Below are 27733 nucleotides of genomic sequence, written 5' to 3'. Positions count from 1 at the left end.
TCTAGTAACTTCATCAAATAATCCCATCTTTCTACCCTTTAATTGAGGGAGCTATTAAACACCAAAAACCATTCCCATAAATTTTCCCTTGTGAATACGTTTTATCCTGTCTACCAATGCCATTTAAGAAAAATGTAGAATTCATTCTAATCAGGTTTTACATTTTAAAAGATGAATAGAAAGGTAGACTTCCACCTGCACAGTTATAGTAAAGAAAGGTCTATTCAGTGCCGACAGTGTCTATTCAAATGAAAGAATCTCAATAGAACATAAGATATGCCGTACTGGGTCAGACCAAGGGTCCATCAAGCCCAGTATCCTGTCTCCAATAGTGACCAATCCATGTCACAAGTACTTGGCAAGTACCCAAACATTAAATAGATCCCATGCTGCTAACGCCGGCTACTAATACTGGCTATTCCCTATTGATTAGTAGTAGTTTATGGACTTTTCCTACAGCAAATTATATCTAAATATTTTTTAAACCCAGCTACACTAACTGCTTTTACCATATCCTCTGGCAAAGAATTCCAAAGCTCAATTCTGCATTGATTGAAAAAGAATTTTCTCCGATTTGTTCTAAATGTGCTACTTACTAACTTCATGGAGTGCCCACTAGTCCTTGTATTATCCAAAAAAGTAAATAACTATTTCACATTTATCCATTCAAGTCCTTTCATGATTCTGTAGATTTCTATCATATCCCCCCAGCCGTCTCTTCTCCAAGCTGAACAGCCCTAACATCTTTAGCCTTTACTCATAGGGGAGCCATTCCATGTCCTTTAGCATTTTGGTCACCCTTCTCTGTACTTTCTCCAGTGCAACTATATCTTTTTTGAGATGCAATGACCAAAACTACACACAGCATTCAAAGTGGCTCTTCTAGGAAAAGGTTCCACCTCCCATAGACTTCCATTGTAAAGTTACTTCCCATTTGGAGGAAATACCTATTTTGGCTTTTATTTCTCTGAAAATTGTTCATTTGGAATCAGTTTAACGTTGAGGGCTTCTTCAGTATCTCTTCACATTCAGCCTCGCCTCTATTTGAGTTTGTAAAAGTCATTTTTTTCCACAGTGATTTCATTAATCTGCATTAGCTGTGATGTCATTTCCTGTCCACAGTGGAAGTGGTGTCACCTTTACCATAAAGCTTTTTCTGGATATACTTTAAAATCACCCGGGAGCTTTTACTGAGTAGGGAAGCTTCACTAAGACTCCAATGCCTTGTGTCACATTCCCTTTATTTTCGCATTTTCTCTGATGGTTAATGTCAATAACACCATGGATCCGGTTCTGTTTCTATTTCTGTGACATCAATGTGATGATAGTGACAAACCCAGATCTGAGCTACAACAGCAGCAGGGACAGATTTAGGAATAGGCAACATAGGCACTTGCCTAGGGGGCCAAATTCTGAAGGCACCCAAAAACTAGGACTGCCCCTGCTGCTCTTTGATTTCTGAGTACAAAATCCCCCCCTACCACCAGTCCTCTGCCTACGGGTGCCACAATCTTAAATCCGGCTCTGAACAGCAGGAGCTTCCTGCTGCTGAAATAATCCATGCGGAGCTTCCGGCAGCAGCAGCAGAAGCTCCATAATGGGTCCCTGCCGCTCAGGCATCTGCTGCTGTGTACCACAATGAAACCGTGGGAGCCAGCGCTTCCCACAGAGCTAATCCAATTCAGTACCTGCTCCCGCTGAACAGCAGCAGGAACTTCAAAAACACCATCCTCGGACCTGAAAATTCTTTTGCCCCCAGAGGCAAACCTTTTTGCTCTTCCTCATAGCCTCTCTCCATGGCTTAAGCATTTTTTGGGGCACATTTCTTTCAATTTAAAGGGCCTCTCCAGCCAACACTGCTTCTGCCATATAAACTCTTCTGGCAGAAGTTGCTGCAGCCATCCATGAACTTCTGCCCCAGTACAGCAGCCCTCCTTATGAATGCGAGTATCATTTTTCTCATTTGTTTTCATTAGTACTTGTATTGTGCCAAAGACAGCCTCCTTCTGGACTTCATAGGGTGTCATTTTTATAGGCAATATATTAAGATGCACATGGAAATTCTTCCTAATCAGGCCAGTGGCACTCAATATATTTGGGACAACTTCTGTATCTTTATGTCACATTTTCTTGGTGGTATATTTTGGACATTGAAGCGTGGGCCCTTGGTCGCTGTAAGAGATGGCACCTCCCACAGGGGACTTGCAGTGATAGGCTAGCTCAAGGCAGAGACGGACACAGAGAATTAGTTTTATTGTACTGCAATGTAGATGGTGACCCAAGGAACGGGTGGTGATTCCAGCCAGGAGATGAGGAACCAGATGGCAATGTTCTGTCTGTAGGTTGCAGGGTGGAAAAGGCAGTTTCACTGTCTCACCAGGTCTCAAGAGGGTGATGGGTCCGGTAGTGGTCCGCGAAGCAGGGTAGGCCGAGAACCCAAGCTTAGATGGAGAAGCCAATAGATCCGGGAGTGGTCTACAGTGCGGGGTAGGCTGAGGATCTATGGAGACAGAGATGAGACAATGCAAAGACAGAACTGGAGCGGCAGTACTCGCTTTGATGCTGGCAGTTGTAGTAGAAGGGCCCCCGAGGAGCGGGTACCGTAGGCGTCCAGGTAATGGGTAGGCAACCCTGAAGGGAAGGTAGGAGCACGGCAAGGCCCCCGAGGAACAGGTAACTTAAGCGTCTTAGTTGGTAGGAGGTAACCTCGGAGGGTAAGGAGGAGCGAGGCAAGGCCCCCGTGGAGCGGGTGCCTACATCGTCCTGGAGCGAGAGTACACAGAGCGGGAGCATTTGATAACGTGGAGAGATCAGCATGGAGGATTCCTTGCTAACTCGTAAAAGGAATCGTGAGCGGAGATTAAATACCAGAGCTATGATGTCATGCGGTGGGAACGCCCCCGAGGTTCCCGCCATGACGCACATAAAGGATGGGGCTGCGCGCGCACATGCCCTAGATGACTCCTGGAGAAAGATGTTGAACGCAATCGCCCATGCTGGACCGGGGACGCCGGAGGATATGGTGAGGAGAAGCGGAGGCAGCCATCTTTCCAAAATGAACTGAGTCAGATAGAAAAAAGGTGAGCAATAGAGGGCGCAGCCGTCTGCGACCAACGAGCGCAACACTTGGTTTCTGATTGCATCTCTTGGTAGTTAAGGATCTTCACTTTCTCTATATGATGCACAGAATAGTTACTGGGTATCAACACCTTTGTCAACAATGTCGTGTTTTTCACCATTAACACAATATCCAGTTTTCTAGCATCAGTTTTCCTATTAGTTAGAATAGGAATTTCCCAGGTTAAAAGAAAATCTTTGTTCTCTTCTCTTTTGTTAAGGTTGTGCTCCAAGTGTTATTCTGGTAAATCAATGTTATAATATTTAAACAGTTTCTAATGTGGGTTATTGCATGGCATTCCAGATTACTTTTCTGACTAAAACATATATTACATTCAAAACATGTAAATGGTTTCTCTTTGGGCAGCATTTCCAAAATGGGTTTGTTTTGCACAAACCTTGACACAAATAAACCTCATTTATAAGCCATGGTAAATTGGGCACGATCTCAGTTCTCTCGAATTTATTGCTAATGCCCTTCTTAATACTTGCATTGTGACAAAGAGCACCTCCTTCTGCTGCTCATAGGATGTCCTATGTATAGGCGGCATATAAAACTGTGCCTAGAAGTTCTTATCAGGCCAGTGGTGCTCAATACAATCTGGTCTATTTCTGTATCTTTCCTCCACCATTTTTGGTGTTTGATTGCATCTCTTGGTATTTAATGAGCTTCTCTCTCTCCATTTAATTCTCGTGACAGAATATTTGCTTGGTACTGAAATCTCTATCAGCAATGACATTCTTGTATTTTTCTCCTTTATCACAATGTCCAGTTATTTTTTTGTTTTTTTTTTGCAGTGAGTTTCTTATTAGTTGGAATGGGAATGTCCCATCTAATCACAACTTCTTCATTCTCTTCAATTCTGTTGGGGTTGCGGTCCCAGTATTTTTCTGGTACAGTGATGCTATGGTGTTTACACACTTTCCAAAGGAAGAGTTGTACCTTTCTGTATACAGGCCTTCTGACATCAGCAAATCACTTCCAGTGGTGAGATGTGTAACCATTTCCAGTTTTGTTTTACAGATCTGTATTTGTTTTACCATTTTTTTCTATGCTGGCTATGAACCATCTTGTCTGTAGTCCACTATCCTGTGCTGCAGTTATTAATCTCTCAGCTTTAGGTCTAAGTTCACCTCTCCTTAACTACTGCTGTGTCAAATTTTGAGCTTCTGGGGGTTTCTGAAGTAACTCTTTCTATCTTCCATTGTATTTGTTCTTCTGCCAGTTATGTTTCCTTCTTTTTTGGTCTGATTCTTTAAATAGCTTGGAAGCCCAGACCAGATGTATGCCACACTTTTAAAAAAAGGTGGAAGAAAGGTGAAAAGGCTGCTGGCATGGTTAAAAGGTGAGGTGAAAGAGGTTAAAATAGTCAAAAGAACATCCTTCAAAAAATGGGAAAGGTATCCGAATGAATAAACCTGGAAACAATATTAGCATTGTCAAGTTAGATGCAAAGAATTGATAAGGCAGGCAAAGACAGAATTTGAAAAGAAGCTTGCTGTAGAAGCAAAAAATTCATAATAAATTTTTTTTCAAGTACATATGAAGCAAAAAGCCTACTTGGGAGTCGGTTGGACCATAAGATAATCAAGGGGTAAAAGGGGTGGTAAGGGAGGATAATGCCATAGCGGAGAGATTAAATGAATTCTTGGCTTCTGTCTTTACTGAGGAAGATGTAAGGTACTCATGCCAGAAGTAATATTTAATGGTGATGATTCTGAGGAACTGAAATAATTCTCAGAGATCCTGGAAGATGTACTCGAGCAAATTGACAAACTAAATAATAAATCACTGGGACTGAATAGTATACATCCCAGAGTGCTGAAAGAACTGAAAAATGAAATTGCAGAATTACTATTGGTAATCTGTAAACTATGATTAAAAACTACAGTACCTGAAGATTGGAGGGTGGCCAATGTAACACCAGTTTTTAAAAAGGTTTCCACAGGTGATCTGGGAAACTACAGACCAGTAAGCATGACGTCAGTGCCAGGAAAAATAATTGAAACTATTCTAAAGAACAAAATTACTGAACATATAGACAGACATTTAATGGTTTTTTTAAAAAAGCATTTATGAATTGCTCTTATAGCCATAGTTTATGGAACAAAATAAACATGGATTTAGCCAAGGGAAGTCTTGCCTCACTAATTTGCTACATGTTTTTGAAGGCATGGATAAACATGTGGATATATGTGAGCCAGTTGATGTAGTGTATCTGGATTTTCAGAAAGTATTTGACAAAATATCTCATGAGACACTCTTGAGGAATTAAAAAAGTCAAGGAATAGGAGGCAATGCTCTATTGTGAATTGAGAACTGGTTAAAAGTAAAGCATGTCCAGCAGCACTGCCTGAATTATCAAGACAGATCATCACCCAGTAAAAAATGTTACTAGCTGCAATTTTTATGACTTATCAAAAGGCTTGGGGATAACTGCAAGGAGCAGTAGTTAATACCCTTAAGAGAAACACGGGAGTAACCTGCACAGAGCGGAAGTTACCACCTTAAGAAGCTTGCTGGGCACTAGACTAGATGGACCATTTAGGCCTTTTCTGCCATCATCTATATGATTCTATATGATAGAAAATGGAGACTAGGGCTAAACGGTCAATTTTCTCAATGGAGAAAGGTGAAGAGTGGAGTGCCCCAGAGATTTGTAGTAGAACTGCTGCTTTTTAACATATTCTTAAATGAGATGCGGTGACCAGAACAGAACACAGTACTCAAGGTGCGATGGCACTATGGAGTGATGCAGAAGCATTATGATATTCTCTGTTTTATTCTCCATTTCTTTCTTAATAAATCATAGTATTCTATTTGCTTTCTTGACCACTGCCACACAATGAAAGGAGGATTTCAACATACTATTCACAATTACACCTAGATCCTTTTCCTGAGGGTTGACTCCCAATGTGGAACCTTGCATTATGCAGCTATAATTTGGGTTACTCTTCCCTACGTGCATCACTTTGCACTTGTCCACATTAAATGTCATCCGCCATTTGGATGCCCAGTCTTGCAAGGTCCTCTTGCAATTTCTCACAATCCTCTTGTGATTTAACAACTTTAAATAATTTTGTATCATCAGCAAATTTGATCACCTCACTCATTTTTCCCATCTCTGAAGCAAATAGAATGCCATGATTTATTAAGAGAGAAATGGAGAATAAAACAGAGAATATCATAATGCTTCTGTATCACTCCATTGTGCAACCGCAACTTGAGTACTGTGTGCTGTTCTGGTCACCACAGCTCAAAAAAGACATAGCAGAGTTAGAAAAGGTACAGGAAGGGTGACCAAGATGATAAAGGGGAATGGAACAGCTCCCCTATGAGGAAAGGCTAAAGAGGTTAGGGCTGTTCAGCTTGGAGAAGAGACAGCTGAGGGGAGATAGGACAGAGGTCTATAAAATCATGAGTGGACTGGAACGGGTAAATGCAAATTTGTTTACTCTTTCAAAAAGTACAAAGACTAGGGGACATTCAATGAAGTCACTAGGGGATACATTTAAGACAAATGGGAGGAAATATGTTTTTACTCAACATACAGTATAATTAAATTCTGGAATTTGTTGCCAGAGGATGTAGTGAAAGCTTTTAGTGTAGCTGGGTTTAATAAAGGTTTAGATAAGTTCATGGAGGAAAAGTCCATAAACCATTAGTAAGGTGGACTTGGGGATATCCACTGCAGCATGGAATCTCTCAGCAATTTGAGATCTTGCCAGGTGACCTGAAATGGCCTCTATCTGAAACAGGATATGATGGCAAATCTTATGTTCTTATTCTCTTGGTTTGCAATTTATATTGCTTCTTTCCCCTTGCGTGGAATCCTTTTATTTAATGGAATTATTGTCCAGATTTAAGAATAGAGCTTGATGGTCGCCACTTAATTTTGTACTTCAGCACAGTTTGGGCATTTGGGATTGTTGATGCCATTAAGTAGGCCTGAAGGCTTATAATGGAACGTGTAATCTTTTTCAATGAGACCGATACTGCCTTCAGCTCTAGGGATGTACAATCTCAGCATGCACTGCTTCTTGCAGATTATTTTGTGGGCTTAGAGGAGCTTTAATGTTTTATCACATCCAGTTTTTAAAGATCATTATGGGGCCAGCCTACTATTCCAAAGGTGGATGAGAGTGCAGGAATTGCAAGCTGACCGATAGCTTGTACCTTATTCTGTGCTGCTAAAACACTTGTTGCGTTTGTGGACCTTTTAGGCTGAGGCAGGATCGGTGCAACTTGAAGGGAAGAGCCCATGCATGTTCCCACCAGCAGTAAGTGGACCTGAACAAAGCAGAGACCAAGCTGGAGCTTCGCCTATACCAGCCCTCATTCTCCTTGGGTGCCGGGGCTGGCGGGCTTAGGTGGGGGTCTCTGCAGATGACTGAAGACGGCTTCCATAGGTAGCAAGGTTGTAGGCCGGAGGTGGTCAGGAAAATCCGTGGTCAGGCAGTGGTCGAGCGTAGTCTGAGATCAGGCAGTGGTCAAGTGGAATCCAAGGTCAGGCTAAGATCAATCATGGTATCTGTCCAAAGGGAAGAAGGGATGTATAAGAAGGACAGGTCAGGCATGAAGGAACACAGGAGCCAAGGAACACTGAAGATACAGCTGGAATCAAAGACAAGACACTGAAAACAGGACTGGGCTGAAGACAACACGCTAAAGCAGCATGCTCTACACCAGCATAGCGGGCCCTGTTGCTGAGGCACTGGAGCGTTGTCAGCAAAGGCCTTATATAGGGCTGAGCATTTGTCATCAGGGATGGCCTCGAGCTTTTTCCCGGTATGGGCCCTGTAAGTAACACTAGAAGAAGCAGGGCCAGGTGCAGATGGCAGTGTCCGGCCACATGGCCTAGTGGTGGCATTCTGCTGCGTGGGTGCCAGGAAAACGTGCACCGTGTCGGAAGCCCGGGCGGCAGGCCTCGCTGGGTCACTGAATGCGGCAGTCTGTAGGGTTAGCCTGCGGACTGCCAAACATAACAACACTTTTCAATATCAGTTTAAATCTCCTGCACTACTCTGTGCTGATCTTTTCTCCTAGTGATTTGTGCTGAATTTTTCTACCTTCTGTTATTCCTGCAGTTTTCTCAGTGGAGAAAGGTAACAGTGGAGTGCCTCAGGGATCTGTACTTGGACCAGTGCTTTTTAATATATATATAAATGATCTGGAAAGGGGACCGACAAGTGAGGTGATCAAATTTGCAGATGATACAAAATTATTTAGAGTTGTTAAATCACAAGTGGAATGTGATAAATTGCAGGAGGACCTCACAAAACTGGAAGATTAAATGCCATCTGCCACTTGGATGGCTAATGTGGACAAATGCAAAGTGATGCACATAGGGAAAAGCAACCTACATTGTAGTTACATAATGTTAGGTTCCATATTAGGAGTTACCACACAGGAAAACGACCTGTGCTTCTTAGTGGACAATACATTAAAATCGTTGGCTCTGTGTGCTGCAGTGAGTGGAATTGTTAGGAAAAGCATGGTGAATAAAACTGAGAATGACATCAGTACCTCTATCACTCCATGGTGAAACCGCACCTTGAGTACTGTGTGCAATTTTGGTTGCTATATCTCAGATACAGCAGAACTGGAAAAGGTTCAAAGAAGGGCAACTAAAATGATAGAGGGTATGGAACGGTTCCACTATGAGGAAAGGCTGAAGAGGTTAGGGCTGTTCAGCTTGGAGAAGAGACGGCTGAGGTGGGGAATATGATAGAGGACTATAAAATCATGAGAGGTCTAGAATGGCTAAATGAGAATCAGTTATTTACTCTTTCAGGTAATACAAGGATTAAGGGGTACTGCATGAAGTTAGCAAGTATCACGTTTAAAGCAAATCATAGAAATTTATTTCACTCAGCGCACAGTTACGCCGTGGAATTCATTGCCAGAGTAAGTGGTTAAGGCAGTTAGTGTAGCTGGGTTTAAAAAAGGTTTGGATAAGTTCCTGGAGAAGTCCATAAACTGCTATTAATCAAACTGATATTAGGGGATAGCCACTGCTTATGACTGGCAGTAGTAGTATGGGATTTATTTACTGTTTGGGTATTAGCCAGGTACTTGTAACTGTAGGAAACAGGATGCTGGGCTTGATGAACCCTTGGTCTGACCTAGTATGGCAACTTCTTATGTTCTTACATTTTTATATATAATTTCCTGCTCAAATTCCACTTTTCGGTGGTAGTGTATGGGTCCTTTCATGCAGTCTCAGGTGGACTTTCTGTCTGAAACATTTTTCACATTCAGAAATTTATGTGGTTTTTCTCAGGGCAGTGTCTCCAAATGGGGTTTGTTTTGTGCATACCTTAACAGGAATAAACTTAATTTGTAAACCAGGATATGTTGGGAATATTTTCAATTTCTCAAATTTACTGCTAATGCCCTTCTTAGTACTTGCATTGTACCAAAGAGAGCCTCCTTCTGGAATTCATAGGATGTAATTTTTATAGGCAAAATATCAAGATACACATGGAAATTCTTCCTAATCAGGCCCAGTATAACTGGAACTATTTCAGTATCTTTCTGTCACATTTCCTTGGTCTCTGATTGCATCTCTTAACACTTAAGGATTTTTGCTTTCTCCACATGATCTAGAGAATAATCCCTGAGTACTGACACCTCTATTAACAATGCCCTTTTTGTGTTTTATTTCTTCACCAAAATATCTCGTTTTTTAGCATTAATCTTCCTGGTGGTGGGAATAGGAATGTCCCCAGTGCTCACAACTTCTTCATTCTCTTCTATTCTAAGAAGATTGTGTACTTCAATAGTATAATCCTTTACACTGTTTCCAATGAATAAGACATGACAACTTGTTATGCCTTTCTGTTTACAGATCTCCTGACATCAGCATGTCACATCCAGTGATGAGATATGTAACCATTTCCAGTTCTTTTCTATACTGGCTGTGAACAATCTTGTCTGAAGTCCATCATCCTGTCTCTGAGAATTCCAATCTCTCATCTAAAGGTTCGAGTTGACTTTCTCTTGGGGACATTGAAACTTTTATCAGATTCTGAACATTAAAATTATTTATCTTTCTTGTGGGTCATTTCATGGTGTTGCAGTCTTGCATTATGACTGAAATGTTTATTGCATTCAGAACATTTAAATAGTTTATGTCTATTGTGCGTGATTACATGCTGTTGTAAGCTTGCTTTACGACCGAAATATTTATCACATTCAGAACATTTAAATAGTTTCTTTCTCATATGGGTCCTTTGGTGCACTGTCAGTTTGCCTCTCTGATTGAAAGATTTATCACATTCAGAACATTTAAAGGGTTTCTCTCCTTTATGTATCATTTCGTGTTTCTGCAGGTTGCATCTTTGACTGAACGATTTATCACATTCAGAACAATTAAATGGTTTCTCTCCAGTGTGTATTCTTTCATGTTTCCTTAGAGCAGATTTATTTCTGAAGCTTTTATGACATTCAGAACATGGAAATGGTTTCTCTCCTGTGTGTATCATTTGGTGCACTCGCAAGCTGCCTTTCTGATTAAAACATTTATCACATTCAGAACATTTAAAAAGATTCTGTTGAACGTGGGTCAGTTCATGCATTCTCAGCTTGCCTTTCTGACTGAAACTTTTATCACATTCAGAACATGTAAATGGTTTTTCTCCTCTGTGTATCATTTCATGTTTGCGCAAGCTGCATGTCTGGCTGAAACATTTATCACATTCAGAACATTTAAATGGCTTCTCTCCCGTGTGTATTCTTTCATGTTTTCTTAGAACAGATTTCTTACTGAAACTCTTATCGCACTCAGAACACGTGAATGGTTTCTCTCCCGTGTGAATCATTTCATGCATTCTCAGGCTGCCTTTCTGATTAAAACATTTATCACATTCAGAACATCTAAATGGCTTCTCTCCAGTGTGGATTCTCTCATGTCGTCTTAGTGCAGGTTGACCGGTGAATCTTTTATCACAAGCAGAACATTTAAATGGTTTCTCACCGGTGTGCATTATTTCATGTTTCCTTAGATTGCATTTTTGTTGGAAATGTTTATCACATTCAGAGCATTTAAATGGTTTCTCTCCTGTATGTATTCTTTCATGTATTCTTAGGTTAGATTTTTGTCTGAAACGTTTATCACATTCAATACATTTGAAGGGTTTCTCTCCAGTGTGCATTCTTTCGTGATAAGTCAGGTTAGATTGTTGTCTGAAAGATTTATGACATTCGGAACACTTGAATGGTTTCTCTCCAGTATGCATTCTTTCATGTATTCTTAGTGCAGATTTTTGTCTGAAAGTCTTATCACATTCAGAACATTTTATTAGTTTTTCCCCACTGTGCCTTTTTTCATGGCTTCGTAGGCTACATTTATTATTAAAGCATTTATCACATTCAGAACATTTAAACGGTTTCTCTCCTGTGTGAATTCTTCCATGTTTTTTTAGGTCATACTTATTACTGAAGCATTTATGGCATTCAGAACATGTATATGGTTTCTCTCCCGTGTGTGTCCTTTCATGGCGTTGGCAGTTGCCTTTCTTATTAAAACATTTATCACATTCAGTACATTTATATGGTTTCTCTCCAGTATGGATTCTTTCATGAATTATTAAGTCAGATTTTTTAATGAAGCTTTTCTCACATTCTGAACATTTAAATTGTTTCTCTCTCTTGTGGGTCATTTCATGTTGTTGAAGGCTTGTTTCACGACTAAAACATTTATCACATTCAGAACATTGAAATGGTTTTTCTCCTGTGTGTGTAATTTCATGTATGCGTAGGCTGCATTTGTGACTGAAACATTTATCACATTCAAAACATTTAAATGGTTTCTCTCCGGTGTGTGTCATTTCATGTATTCGCAAACCAACTTTCTGGCTAAAGCTTTTATCACATTCAGAACATTTAAATTGTTTCTCTACCATGTGGGTCATAGCATGCATTCGCAGGCCACTTTTTTGACTGAAACATTTATCACATTGATAACATTTAAATCGTTTTTCTCCAGTGTGGATTACCTCATGTATTTTTATATCATATTTTTGTCTGAAATATTTATCACATTCAGGACATTTGAATGGCTTCTCACCAGTATGGATTCTTTCATGTTTTCTGAGATCAGATTTCATACTGAAACTTTTATCACATTCAGAACATTTAAATGGTTTCTCACCATTGTGAAATTTCTGATGAACTGTAAGTTGTGATCTGTATCTAAAACATTTTTCACATTCAGTACACTTGAAAGGCTTGTCTTTTTTTTGCAACTTTTTATAATCTTTCAGATTTGACTTCCTATTAAATCTTTCTTCACCAGCAGTACACTGAAATGTTCGTCCTCCTGAGTGATTTCTTATATGTCTTTCCAGCTCCGCTCTACAGGGAAAGTATTTTTCACACTGAGTACATTTTAAAGGTTTCTTTCGCATATTCATTTTTCGATGTGCTGTAATCTGTGCTTTCTTAGAGTTTGTTTTCTCACTTTCAGTACCTATAATTTTTGTCTCTCTGCTATGATATTCATTGATACATGTGTAGCTTGAGCTACCAGTGAACTTGTTCCCACATTCAACTTTTTCTTGGTGAGCAGATGAATATGAGTTTGTGATGAAGTTTTCCCAAGTTTCAGCACTTTTAAATGGTCTCTCTCCTTCCTTGAGTTTCTGAGTTTCTACAAGATTTGGGCAGTGGCTGGAATTTCTCTCTTGTTCCGGCCATGCGTTTGGTTTCTCTCTTTTTTGGGCATTTTCTTTCACCCTGGGTGGTGTTACTCTACTGACACCTCCTTCACAGTCAGTTGAAGGATCTAAGCTAACACTTGGGGGGTCTCTGTGTGTCCATTCCTCCCTCTGTTGCCTATCACACCTTTCCTGTTCCTCATTACTGTTCCTGAATTCATCATCTGTTGGAAAAAAATGAAAGTATGCATATTAATTTCACAAATGTGAAGAACACATTTAGGGAAATATCCTATATGAATATTTAAAGACATTTAGCTAAGGCTCCATATGACATAACAGGAAGTGATACTGCTAGTGGACAGGTAAAGGTAGGCAAAAGCATTTGAACAGAGGGCAATAGCGCATGCCTGATTTCATCCTGCTAGTTCAGTGCATCTTATCCATATCACCAGTCTCTGTGAGGTCAATATTCAAAAGCCATTTAGACGGATAACTCACAAGTCAACCGTCTAAATGGCAAATGTGGCATATTCAGCCACTTCCCTGGCTAATTTTCAGACGTAAGGGAAAAGGCACAGGATTGTTTCTATAGCCAAGTTCAAAAGCAAAGCACGTCAAGCAACATTGTCTGAATTATCAGGAAGGCTCCTCACCCAGGAAAAATGTTGAGAGCTGTAATATTTTTCTTTCTGTCGATAAGCAGGCTGAATAAGCCATGCTTCGAGGGGTGATGACATCGAGCGGAACCAAGTGGAGCTGTCTCTCAAAGCTTTAAAGCTTTTGTGTCCTACTGGGCATGCGCAGCAGTTCCCACGCGAACAATAGTTCCAGAAGGCTCCTCAGTTCTTTTTATGTCCATGCAGAGCATGGATGATGGAATCTATCTCTCTGATTCAGATGCCCAAAAAAAAAAAAAAGAAAACCCCAAAAAGTACTTTTCAGTGCTCCTCATGGCTCAAAGGAAACCATCTGGCTTTAAATACTGTAGTTGTGGCCATATCATGTCCATCACACATGGCCATGATTACTGTTACCTCTGTCTGGGCTCAGATCGCAATCAGGCATACTGCCGCGTCTGTGGACAGATGTCCCCGAGAGCTGAAAAATAGCAAATTTAAGAACAAATGATGTCCCATCATCTGCGTGCTCATCGGCCTCCATATCCTCTTCAGGTGACTGGGAAGACCGAGGCAGAACTACTAAATTTCCCCTAGATCAATTAAGGCACCCCCACTCTCAGGAGTGCAGACTAGCCTCTGCCAGAGAGGTCAGAATGAAGCGGAGGCATTCAGGGGTCCCAGAAGAGTCAATGACTCATAAAGCTTCCACTACAGGGTGTCCTCCATCAGAAACTACCGAGCATTCATTGAAAATGCGCCATACAATGGGGCATGAAGCGTTGGACACAGTGCACAAATCAAGGACACATGCAGCATCAGCAACAGTGCACAAAGCATCGAGGACAACACACGAAGTGTTGAAAACGGTGAACGGAACACCAAAGACAATACAGCAAGCGCAAAAGATGGTGCATGGTGTGCCAAAGATGGCATTCGAACTGCCAAAAATGGCGCAAGATGTGCTGAAGATGACACAAGGAGTGCCGAAGACGATGGACGAGACATCTAAAGTGGTGCACCAGGGGTCGAAAACAGTGCATGAGTCCCCTAGGACAGAATCAAAATCAGCTAGTAAGACACATTCAGTGCCAAAGGTGTCCCTGTCCACCACTCAGACAACGAAAATGCCTAAAAAGAAAACACATAGGTTGGTCTGAAAAGAATAAGACAACATCACGAACAAAAGACATCTGCAGTACAGGATGAACAATCTAGTCCATCTCTTCCTGAACCACCATTTGGGGAATTCTCACTGCATACCTCAGGGTCTTCAGATGAAGGAGACCATCCAGAGTTCATAGACCTTATATCCCCTAGGAGTGAACCAGAGTGCCAAACGCTATATAATATACTGCCCGCAGAAATCCCGCCTCCAAGACTACTGAGGAATATCAGCTCCTCATCAGGAGGACAATCCTCTTTTCTACCACCCAACTTATGGCCACAAGGCCTACTTCTCCAGATCCCTCAACCAGTATGTTCCATCTTACCCATACTGCGTATGACAACGGTACAACAGGAAAACATATTACCTCATTCGCCCCACCATAATTCCCAACAAGTGGTAGAACAAATTACCGACGTACAAAATTTCTTCTCATCTCTATTTCCACAGGTTCAACTCTTGAATTTTCCATGGTATATCTCATCTGCCCAATAATTATGGAGATGATTATACAGGGGCATCAGAATCAGACAGCAATGAGGAAGGACCACTCTTTCTCTCACCCCTTCAAAGGGACCTTCTCTGGCACACTCTCCAAGGTCAGAAAACCCACTGGGACAATCTCCAGGGGAATCCCCGGTGAATTCTACAGGCTTTCTTTCAGACCCTCAAAAGGAGCCCGCGGAACACTCCTCTCCTCCAGAGGATCTCACTTACTCACGCTTTGTCAAACAAGTAGGCACCATCTTAGAGGTAGACAAAAAGAAGGAACCAGACCCTCGACCAGAAGTCAAGGGGATCCTAAAAGTTCTAGAGCTCCCCTCAGAGCCCACTGCTCTCCCATCCCACCCAGAACTTCAAAAAGCTCTAATGCAAGTGTGGGAATCTCCCTCCTTTGGAGTCAACATTGCCCATATGCTGGATCTTAAATTCAGATTACAAAGAACACTGGCTATGGTATTGTACAACCCCATAACTTAGTAGTTGTAGAATCTGCCATGAAGAAGGTGAAAAAAATCATGTCTCCACTCTAACTCGCTCCCAGGAAAGGCCCATGAATTGTTGGATGACTTTGGGAAGAAGGTATTCCAAAGCTCCATGCTTACCATGCGCATATAGCAACATCATTTTTACATCATTCAGTATTGGTACGAAACATTGCAAACCTTGAAGCCATATATTAGGACAGAAGATGGCCAACTATCCTCCTCACAACCTCTGCATGACATGGAAGAAGGTCTCAGGCATCTTCTAAGGGCAGTGTATGGGGGCTTTGACTCGGCAGCTAGAACTGCAGCATCTTTCATTGCTGCATGACATATGGCATGGCTTTGGGCCACATCATCAGGGAAAACGTCCATCATAAGTTGTCAGATCTTCTCTGTCTAGAGAAAAGACTGGAACGTTGGAAGAGCACAATGGCAATTAGTACTAATGATGGGTAGTTGATCTATTGCCGAGGCACTAGAGAGGCGTCAGCAGTGGTCTTTTATATGGCCTGAGGAGTGATGTCATCAGAGGGAACCTCCTGCTTTTTCCGCCGCTGGCACTTTATGGTAGACAAGGTCAAACGTGTTATGGTTTTGAGGTGTTTGAGTGGATTCTTGGGTACTGTGGGAGATGACCACGCCCATGGGGAGGAGCCTCATGGGGAGCCACAGTACTGGGCTAGACTCTGGACGCACAAACGCTGAATTGTCTTTTATTATACAGCTGATGTATACCACCAAAAGTGGCAGTAGTGACGTGATCCAGAGATAGCAGTCCAGGGACCCTCGGCAGAGGAGACCCGTCTCACAGAGATAGTATAGGGAGATCTGGATGCAGGTTCCCAGAGCAGCAGAGCTGTAGATGAGACAAACTGACAGTGTTAGATTACTCACTAAGTTGGTAGCTGTATAGGTGGAGATCCCAGCAGGCAGAAGTAGTTGTATACAGGCACCGAGGCAGGGAGAGTAGGCCCTCGAGGAGGGAGTACATGATCCCAGATAGGCACCTGAAAGAAAGCAAAGGGCCCCTGAGGAGTGGGTACCCAGGTTAGATGAATAACTCCGAAGGGCAGAGAGAGCTTCCAGCGGCAGCACGGAAGCAGCAAAGTAGCTCAGACCGGAGGCTTTCCATCCATTCACGATCCTTGCTAACTCAATGAGCCAGCAAAAAGGACAGGCTAAATACCCGGATGGCGTGACGTCACTCGAGGGGGACGCCCCCGAGGTTCCTGCCATGACGTGGATAATGAAGTGGGTGGCGTGGGCGCGCGCGCACCCTAGGAGGACCTTAGGAGAAACATGGTGTGAAGCTTTGCCATAGCCGTTTCGGGGACACCGGAGAATGCGGCTTGCAGACGCGGCGGTAGCGATCTTACCAAGGCTAGTGGGGAGAGCAGAGAAAAAGGTGAGGCACAGAGGTCAAAGCCGTCGACCGACAGACGCAACAAAACGCACGTGTGACCTAGGAGGAGCGGAGCCCAGCGGTGTCAGTGGCATCTTGCCTCACTCATGGAGAGCAGCATCTTGCGGTGTCATGGCACGGCTTCCCTCTGCGTTTAGAGGAATGGCTGCCCGGCGTCGGAGTGGAACAGCAGGGGTCCGGAAGTGAGTGCGGCAGCTCGCGGAAGGCTGTGAGCCGCCAAACGCAATAGTTATCATAATAATTAGGTCACCTTCAACACTTCTGCCCATAGCCTAAATATCCCCGTTGAAATAACAAGACCTGTTTCCTATATAATTCCCGCTTTGTAACTCTTCCAAGGTAGCATGCCTTTGCATCATCGATTTCCAAACACTAGGAGAGAGCATCATGCCAGTGCAACACAATTGATTTTTTTTGCCAGTGTAAGAGATGGCAATACATTTTTCCCACCACTGGGCAGAACCATATCCCTCTTGGACAAGTGTAAATGCAGCACAATACCATCCCATTGGATAGATCTTTTCAGAAGCTGCTCTAAGAACCCCCGGACCTGCCTCCAAACATTTGCAGCTTATTGTAATCCGTAAGCATGTTACACAGATCTCCACTAAGGACATGGCATTTTAAATACATAGAAGAACCCCACAAATGCATCTTCGTTCTAGTGATATATACCTGATGCAATAGTTTAAATTGAATTTCTCTTAGATTAGCTGATAAACAGCGGCAAATGCTTCCATAATATCCGTTCCTTCCATCTGCAGTCCTAAATCTGCATTCCAATAATTGATCCATTTTGCTAAATGAGACACAATTGGCTGTCCTTTCAGATATCTCACCCATACCCCGACTTTATTAAACTTAGGTGTAGTCTCAAAGAATGATTCCTCACCACCCGTGAATGTTATAGTGCCTACATCACCCTGGTCAATCTGTAAACTATAGTGACAGGCAAAAAGGTTACAATCCGGTATGTCCCACTGCTCTTTCAGTTGCTGGAAAGAGTACAGCCCTTTTAGTTCAGAATGCCACCAACTAACCAATGCAATGCAGCCCCATCTCTTTCCATTGATGAAATACTGACGGACCCAACCCCTGTTTCCCACCAGAGACAAAAATGATGATACCTGCCATAAACTACGCTCTTTACCCCTTCACCATTTCTATGCTTTCTTTACTGCAATCACATAGAATAGAGAGAAATATAAAACTCTAATTGCCACATTAGGATAGTGCAATATATTAATAGGCTTGTGTGGTCTAAGCCATTCTTCCAATAGCTGTTCATTATCATACTTATTATGGAGAGAGACCCAGTCTTGTATATAACGCATTAGGCAAGCTGCGTTGTGGAGACATAAATCTGGAACGAATAAGCCCCCATGCTGTTTTTTTCTCCCATTAAAACATCCTACTTAATCCTTGCCCACTTGTTTCTTAAAATAAGCTCAGAGATCACGGATCTATATGCTTGAATTTCCGAGTACTGTGATCAAAAAGGAAGCATTTGTAAATTATACAACATTTTGGACAGAATAATCATTTTAATTACTGTATAGTGACCCATGACATTTAGTGGGACAGGCACCCATTTTTGCAAGAGAGACTTCATCTTGTGTAAAACTTGACAATATTCCGAGAATACATTTCTTTAATTGAATATGCAAGCCAAATACCCAAATATTTCATAGCTTCCAAATTCCACTTCAGCGGAAAGGCCTCACTCCACATTTTCACTAATTCAGGGTAAAGAGGAAATGCCTCAGATTTACTATAGTAGGACGCACAAAATAGATTTATAGTATGAATAATTTCCTGAATGTCTAGGATTACTTATAATCAAAAGCCGTCGCTTATAGGAGATACCCTAAAACAGGCCATACTCCGCAGTTTAATAGCCAGAGGCTCTAAAGCCAGAAGTTCAGTTCCTTCTACAACAGAACGCCATCAGAGAGTTAGCCCATTCGGAGTACAATCAGGGCTATTGCTCCAAATACTTCCTCATTGCCAAGAAGTCAGGTGGTCTACGACTAATTCTAGATCTCGGATTTCTCAACAAATAACTACACCGAGAGAAATTCAAAATAACATCTCGGAATCATCTTGCCATTTACCCAACTGCAAGACTGGATGTGTTGCCTGGACCTCAAGGATGCATATGCACATATCCCTATCCAACCATCCTCTTTGTGTTACCTCTGCTTCACAGTGGAAAACAAGCACTACCAGTACAAGGTACTCCCTTTTGGCCTGTTGTCAGCCCCAGGAGTCTTCAAGAAGTGTCTAGCTGTGGCGGTAGCCCATTTACGATGTTCTGGAATAAGAATTTTTCCTTATCTGGACAACTGGCTCATAACAGCCCCAATGATAACAACTCTACATTCTCACACCGAGTCCACCATACATTGCCTAGAGACTGTGTTATAAATTATGAAGAGTCAAATTTGCTTCCAACCCAATCAATCCAATTCAGAGGAGCCTGTATAGACTCCCTACAGTCCAGAGCTTTCCTTCTACAGGACAGAGCAATCAAGCTTCAGTTCTTGGCAAACAACATCATGAAACGCACTTATACTTCATGTGCTGATGCTGCTAGGACGTATAGCAGCGAATATACATGTGGCTCCTTTAACCAGACTACACATGAGATGCCTCCAATGGGGCTTATGAGCACAATGGAATTAGTTTCTACATCCTCTACCATCCAAAATAGAGATTACTAACTTTATGAAACTGGACATCAAGTGCTGGCTTGCTCAGGGAGTACTGTAAGTAGGAGCTCCACTCAGATCATACTTACCATGGATGCCTCCACTTGGGGCTGGAGAGCCCACCTCCTTCACCTAAAATCGCAAAGACTCTGCCCCCCCCCCCCAAGAATTACTATGACAAACAAATCTGCTAGAACTCAGAGCAATTTGACTTGCCCTTCGAGTTTTCTAGCATTTGCTCCAAGAGAAAAGGTATAATGATTCACACAGACAACCAAGTAGCAATGTTTTACATAAAAAAGCAAGGAGGAACAGGTTCATGGACCCTCTGCGAGGAAGCTCTAAAGATATGGGATTGGGCCAAGTTGAAGCGAGTGTCTCTACAGACAGTTTACCTTCCAGGAATCGCAAATACAGAAGCGGTCAGGCTCAGCAGGATATTTCAACCACATGAACTGGTCCTGTCACAAATGATAGCAAACAGCCTTTTCCAAAACTGAGGATGACCTTGGATAGATCTCTTCCCAACAGAGGAGAATAAGAAGATGAATATTTTCTCCTTCATTCATCCCAGCCTATACAGGAAAGCTCCAGATGCCTTCCTAATCTATTGGTCTTGAGGAGTCTTTATGCCTTCCCTCCGATACCCCTCATAGCCAAGACAATAAAAACATGCATGCAAGACCAAGCCAGGCTAATGTTAATAGCCCCAGTGTGGTATGCATATCTTGTACAATTGTCACTCAATCTGACAGCATGGATTTTGAACACTCGACAATAGCGCATTTACATTTATCCACCAACATCGAAAACATTTTAGTGGCTGCATGAAAACCTTCTACATGCCGTAATCGTGCTTTTAAATGGACTCATTATTCCACCTGGTACAAAGATTGTTCTATCGAGCCTTTCACCTCTCAACCTCAACAGCTCCTGGAATACTTCCATCTACTTACCACAAGAGGTCTGGCCACTTCTTCAATTCGAGTGCATCTAAGCGCAGTAGCGGCTTATCATCATCAACAAGAGGGAAACCCAATTTCAATAGATCCCCTTATATCTTGGTTCATGAAGGGTGTAGTTCAAATTTATCCTCCTGTACAAAAACCCCAGTACCTTGGGACCTGAACATAGTACTCACTGCATTAATGAAACCACCCTTCAAACCTTTAGAGTTGGCCAAACTCAAATTTCTAATTTGGAAGGTAGTCTTCCTGGTGGCAATTACTTCAGCCAGAAGAGCGAGCGAGTTGCAAGCATTTGTACACTACCCTCCTTACTTACAATTCTTCCATGACAAAGTAATCCTATCCTTACCAAAGATAGTATCAGCGTTCCACCTGAACCAATCTGTCACACTTCCCACTTTCTTTTCTAAGCCTCACACTCAGAACTGGGACCGGCAACTTCACACCTTAGACTGCAAGCTGGCATTGGCCTATTACAAGCTCAGAATGCAAGATCATAGAGAGTTTTTCCCAGCTCTTCCTGTCATACAATCCCAACAGATTGGGATCGCCAGCTGCAAAACAAACTCCTTCTAATTGGATAACCTCATGCATATATCGCTAAGGATCCCAGTCTATTTTACTGCAACATCTCGTCTGAGCACACCAGGTACAGACTACAGTAACTTCATTAGTGCACTTGCACTATATTCCAACAGAAGAAATCTGTAAAGCAGCTACCTGGTCTTCGGTGCACATATTCACTTCCCATTACTGCCTAGATAAATTGGTGGCCGAGGATAGCTCACAGCAAAAAGCAATACTGAACCAATTTTCACCCAGATAAACACAGTCCACAAAGGAGGCTGGGTTGTAAAAAAAACAAAAACAAACCCAAAACACTGGTTTCTCAAACAGCCCGTAATTTCTTTTACAACCCTCAGCTTTATTTATTTTATTTTAAAAGTTTTTATATACCGCGAAATGGTCAGGGTCTGACCGTCTAGGCGGTTTACAGTAAGAACACACATAGTTAAAAAACAACACTATTCATTCATGCGAGTTCAACGCGATATAAAATTGACAAATTAACTTCAAGCTTTGGAATCTACATTCGATAACAGATCTTATCATGTGAATCAGTTATTATATTAAGCATTATAGTCAGTTAACTGATATTCAGATATGTTTTCAGATATTTTTAAAATTCTTTTGTATTTTGTATTAGTCTGATTTCTTCTGGGATAGAGTTCCAGAGACGAGGGCCTGCAACTGAGAAAGTCCGTTCACGTGTCATATCCAATCTTGCCGTTTTTATCAATGGAACTTCCAGAATGCATTTATCCATTGAACGTAGTTGTCTAGTTGGTTTATATATCCTGAGTAGAGAGCAGAGCCATTCAGCTTGGGACTCCCCATGAAGCAAGGCTGATTCAGCCTCCTTATCAATGTAAAAAAACAAGTTTGCTTACCATAATTGGTGTTTTCCATAGATAGTAAGGTGAATTAGCCATGTGTTGCTGCCCTCCTCCCTGGACAGCTTTCTCTCTAGATCTGGATTCCCCACTTTTTTCTGCTTGGATAAGAATTGAGGAATCTTCTGGAACTATCGTTCACATGGGAACCGCCGCACATGCCCAGTAGGACAAAAGCTGCAAAGCTGGTGCTGCTCAATGATGTCACCCCATGAAGTAAGGCTAATTCATCCTGCTATGTACGCAAAGCACCATTTACAGTAAGCAACTTGCTTTTATGGGTTTGATCGTTACTTGTAAATATTACTACCCTTATCAAAAGGACTGAGGGTAACTGAACAGACCACCCTTTAGAGAAACTTAGGGGTGATCTACATGGCGCAGCAGATATTAACATAAGAAGCTTGCTGAGCAGACTGGATGGATCATTTGGTCTTTTTCTGCCGTCATTACTATGATATTATGTAATATAGAGCTGGATAAGAAGTTATCTGGCTATAATTTACCTGGATAAAAAAAAAAGGGACATTTCAGGGGTTTTCCAGGTAAGGATTGAGATATCCAGTTACCCTTCTGAGCAGGTTTAAAGTTATCCGGCCTTGTGTGGCTAGATAACATGCCAGTTAACTGGATAGCTTTAAAGATATCCAGCTAAGCAGCGCCGCCCATATAAATAAATAAATAAAACGTTAACAAATCAGGCTGCCTCCCACCCATCCACCTACCCTTGCTCCTGGCCGCCACAATGTTGTAAATTCTTGTGGGTGGGTGGGAGGGAAGGGAGGGGGCAACCTGATTCTGGAATTTGGAAACACGGGGACTGGGGGGGGATCTTGGTAACTTTTAAGTATTGGGGGGGGGGGTGAGGAGGGCATGGCCCGACAGGGCCTTTATAAGATATTTGGGGGGGGGGGGGAGGGAGGGGATGACAGTGCTACTTAGGCCGGATATCTTTAAAGATATCTGATTAAGTAGCAAGCTATCCAGCCGGACAAGGCCGGATAACTGAAAACGTATGCGGCTATTTCCAAATATAGCCAGTTAGGGGTTTTTTTTGTTATCCGGCCACATGTAGCCAGATAACTTTAAGCTTGTATATGCAGCGGGATGTTTAGCCCATTAAATTATATGGGACATACAGGCCGATTTAGAAAAACGAGCGGGCCCGCTCTCCCAGCACACGCACAGGCCACTCTCCTGGGCATGCGATTCAGGAGGGTGGCCTATGCAAATTAGGGCCCACGATAAAAAGGAGGCGCTAAGGGCGCTAGGGAGCACAGAAAAGCAGTTTTTACTGCTTTTCTGAGCACTTCCCTGGCGCCGGCAGAAATTAACACCAGTCTTTGTGCAGGCGTTTTTCTGTATCGCGCGGGAATAACTAATAGGGCCATCAACATGCATTTGCATGTTGCGGGCGCTATTAGTTTCGGGGGGGGTTGGACGCGCGTTTTCGACGCGCTATTACCCCTTACTGAATAAGGGGTAAAGCTAACCGGAGCGCACTGTACTGTATCGGCGTGATAGCTGGATAACTTGTCCACTAAATGGCCTAATGTATATCGCCCTCTGTGGCGTTTCCCTTCACTTGGATTACAGTCACTAACCAACACCCTGCTGGAGACCCGAGAATCATTCTGGAACCCGAGTCCCTGAACCTCATCGCTGTCAGCTTAAGACAACTGAATTCTAATGAAATATTGATAAAAACGGAACTCCAGAGCTTGTGAATCATTCAGCCTCTGTGTATAAAGTTTTAACTATTCCACAGCAAGCACTCATTGCAAAGGGATTATTTGCTCACTGCACTTGGCATCCGTATCCTGCTTCCTTCCCTCCAGCTGGTCACGGACATGAAATTCTTCCATTTTCAGGATCTCCACCGTGGGGTCAGGACTGTAACCTTGGCTGCCTGTTAGAAAAATGGGAAAATATCTTAAGCTTTTAATAGTTATAGATATTGACTTGTGGAAAGCAAAACTTAAGCTAAGTGAAATGCTGGGAATTCTTTGAACTCTGGATATGAAAGTTTCTCGGTGGAAGGCGTTAATGACCCTCTGTCAGAGCGGTCGCTAATCTATGGCCAGTGTGCTGCTGCCCTAGGGGTAGTGTGATGCTGCACCACCCTGTGGGGGGCCGAGAGTTGTCGGGATGAGGCAGAGGGAGAAAGAGGAGCACCAGCCCTGTGTATCATCTCCTGTGGGGACATCATTATCAGACTGGGATCCCACCCCTAACTGTGACAAGACCCATGGGGATGACAACGCTCCACCACTGCTGTCCCCCCCCCCCCCCCCAATCCAGACCATGCTGGGTGGAAGAATCTGTGGTGGCCACTGCCAGGGTGAAAACCATGAGTCAGCTGCTGGCACTTTAACTCCCCATGGCCCAGTGCAAGCCAGAAGAGCAGAGCCGATGTCTTTCTCTTGTGTCGTTCACAGTCTAAGAAGCTGTTTACACCATGCAGGGCTCCCTAGAAATCTAAAGTGTACCCCATGCTTCAAACATGGGGACTGGGAGATTAGCAGCTGGAGGGAATGAACAGAGTAAGAGATTAGAAGTGGATGTGGAAAGCATGGGTTGGGGGAGCTGGGTTTGTGGGCAGAAAAGCAACCGGGAGATTGGGTGAGTAAGGACTGAGATTGAGAGTGGAAAGAGTGGGAACTGGGGGGGGAATTAGTGTTAGTGGGTATCTTGGGCATGGGTAGATGAGGGTCTGGGAGATTCAGTAGAGAGTGAAACATACGGGACGAGAGTGGGGGCAAGAGAACGGGTGGGAGGGGCTTTCCAGGGATTGGGAAATGAAGGGTGGATGTGTATGGAGAGCAGCAGCTGGAAGGTCAGGGGTGACTGCAGGATTGGGTGAATGAGGACTGGAGTGAGTTGGGGGTTGGTGGGACTGGGGTGTACATCTGGTGGAACTGAGATTATGAATGAGGATGTGTAGGACAAGGAGCTGATGGTTTGAATGGGGGATATGATATGCAGACAGGAGGGATCAGTGGTAGGGTGTGAGATGGTGGCTGAAGGATGGAGAAAGAACAAGAGATGGTGTGAAAGATCCAGAGGACTAGTGAGAGGCAGTGGAAAAGGATGGGTGAGAAAAAGGAGGAATGGGAAGCTGGGTAGTGGGTAAGAGACAGAAGAAAGGGACTGGAGCCAGGGGAGAGGGTGATCAATAGGGAAGGAGCGTGAGCTTGTGAGGGGATGAGGGACATAAGAAGGTAGATATGGGCTGGGGAGGGGCTGAAAGACAGGCAGGACCCAGAGGCTGGGAAAGGAGTGAGAACAGAGTGGCAATGGGAGGACTGGGGAATGGGGTAAGAGTGGGAGATAGAGAGTTGGTAGGTAGGTGAGAAAGCTGCCGAGGGGGAAGGGACACCTGATAGAGGTACGGGAACTTCATTCTGGAGTGTGGCTTGATTTACTATGGAGACATAACATAAGAATTTTACTGCACTTAGGGAAAGTGTAGTTACATTGCTGTGGGTTAATGCACATCATGCTACATGATGCCATTTCAGCCACATTTTAATATTAATGGACTGATCTGTATGATTGTGTAAGCTGGAGTCCCTAGGAACCAACTCCACCAATCCTAGACCCCACCTTATCGGATCTGAATTGAAGAGGAAACAATGGAATCGAGGAAGGTTTATTATACAGGTTCACCACATTCATTGCTTCCCCTGTGAAGCTGGCCAGAGAAATATCAAATCCCCACCTGAGATTTACATTATCTGCAATTTAGTTGTACCAAAAGTATTTTGGCCAATTTAAAACCTCTTTAGCATGGTGTGCCTCTTTACTGCTGGTACCCTCTGTGACGTCTGTACTTTGCGGTCCTTCGTTCTCATCTTCCTCCTCCTTCCTGCTTTAGGTTGCCTCGCTGCTGGTTTTGCATGGATCATCATGGGCAGAGCTCTCATTGTTATCGGTATCTAGTTCATGATTGGCTACTTTTTTTGTGGTTAGGTTCTTATGGCCACACCTTCTAGATATTGAGATTAGCTTATGTGACTCCAGGGGGTGCCTGGCTATGACAGGACGCATTGTCAAACTTTGATTGGCCCAGTCATTGGTAGACTTTATATGGTTATCATGACCTTTTCAGCAACTGTACTTTCCAGACATTTTGCTAACTCCAACAATGGCTCTTTTCAGACGTCGCTGTTGAAAATTTGGTAGGACTTCTGATCCAGCTCAGGATCCGATGCACCGTGGGGCTGACGCACGGAAGCCGCAAGGTGTGTCGAGGAGGCATGGGCCACTCACTTTGCAGGCAGAGCATCAAGCAAGTAGTGCACCTGTGCTTCGTGCATCATCTATGCATCATGCATTGAGTGCATGGGTGTGTTGTGGGTCGAGCACCTCAGCGAGTCTTGCATAGGAGTGCATCGATCTAAGATCAGTCAGGCACCTCGATGCATCGTGCTTCTGGAATGTTGATGGGCCTCACGCTGATTGGGCCAAGGATGGTCGCGTTGACGGCAATGGTGCCGGTGCATGACACTTTGAATTTCTTATGCTTCCTTGATGCAGGCTGCAATAGCTCCAACGATTAATGCCACTATTTCTTTGACCAAAGCGGCTGGCAGAGCTTGACCCCGTGACTTTGGCCTGAAAGAATGAGAGGGTCTTAGAGGAGCTCCTGCTCAACTCTTTTCCTGAGGAAGCAAACAATGCTGCCCTGCAGGATGAGGAACTGCTGCGACTTCGTAGAGCTTTACACAGCACCTTGGAGTACTGCGCACACAGGGACATCTGTCCATGGGCATAGCAGTTTTTCTGGTCATGTTCCAGCCCAAGGCATCCATAACACAATTCATGGACGTCAGTGAGGGACATTATGTAACCACAGATGCAACTTTTAAACTCGTTCACCATTGCTGGTTGTTTTTTTCTTCTGACCGAATGTGATTAGAAAGCAGGGCCCTCTCTTCTTGCATGCTTCTTTTTTTATTATTATTTTTAAGTAGCACTTAAAAGTGCTGTTGTGGAGCTGCAGAGGCAGTGAGGCAACTAGGAAACAAGACACGTCTGAGGCAAAAACCCCAGGAGGAGATGTTTAGAGAAATAAATGAAGGGGAGACAGAGTACATGTCTGGACTTGTGCTCAGACAAAAAATGACTGAGAAGGTCTGTGCGGGAACTCCTGCACAGTAGAGCGCATAGCTAATAGCTTGGAGAGACATGTTTGTTTGGTGCTGCCGGATGACGTCGCCCACATGGAGAGATCAATATTCAGTGAGACATTGAGTGGACAGGTTATCCGACTAAAGTTAGCTGGACAATGTTTCACAGATATTTAGAGAGATAATCGTCCCACTTAATATCCCAGATTAAAGTCATCCAGCTACCTTTAGCTGGCAAGTCGAGAGGCCAGAAATTCGCCCGAGAGAACTGCCGCTATAACTGCCCTCAGGGTCTCCATTCGAAAATGGGGAACCTTGAGGGTCCGGTTGATTCTCTTGAGGTCCAGAATTGGGCAAAAAGAGCCGTCCTTTTTGGGCACGACGAAGTAGATGGAATACTGGCCGGACCCCTGTTCCTGCAAAGGAACCGGGACTATGGCTCCGAGCTCTTGCAGCCGGACAAGAGACTGACATACTGCCGGACGCTTCCG

General features: G+C 43.3%; 1 protein-coding gene across 1 annotated transcript in view; it reads right to left on the bottom strand.

Moving 5' to 3' along the window:
* Window positions 1-10161: 10161 nt before the first annotated feature.
* The window catches only part of LOC115083200 (zinc finger protein 585A-like), a 42202-nt gene continuing 24630 nt past the window's right edge, over window positions 10162-27733 (bottom strand). The window contains exons 6-7 of the mRNA XM_029587006.1: window positions 23912-24019; window positions 10162-13001 (exon numbers count right to left, since the gene is read on the bottom strand). Coding sequence (XP_029442866.1) covers window positions 10162-13001; window positions 23912-24019 — 2948 coding nt within the window. The remainder of the gene's footprint in view (window positions 13002-23911; window positions 24020-27733) is intronic.

Source organism: Rhinatrema bivittatum, chromosome 2 (assembly GCF_901001135.1).
Source record: "Rhinatrema bivittatum chromosome 2, aRhiBiv1.1, whole genome shotgun sequence".
NCBI lineage: Eukaryota > Metazoa > Chordata > Amphibia > Gymnophiona > Rhinatrematidae > Rhinatrema > Rhinatrema bivittatum.
The sequence above is the reverse complement of the archived record's forward strand: the minus strand, read 5'-3'. Positions and strand labels throughout refer to the sequence as shown.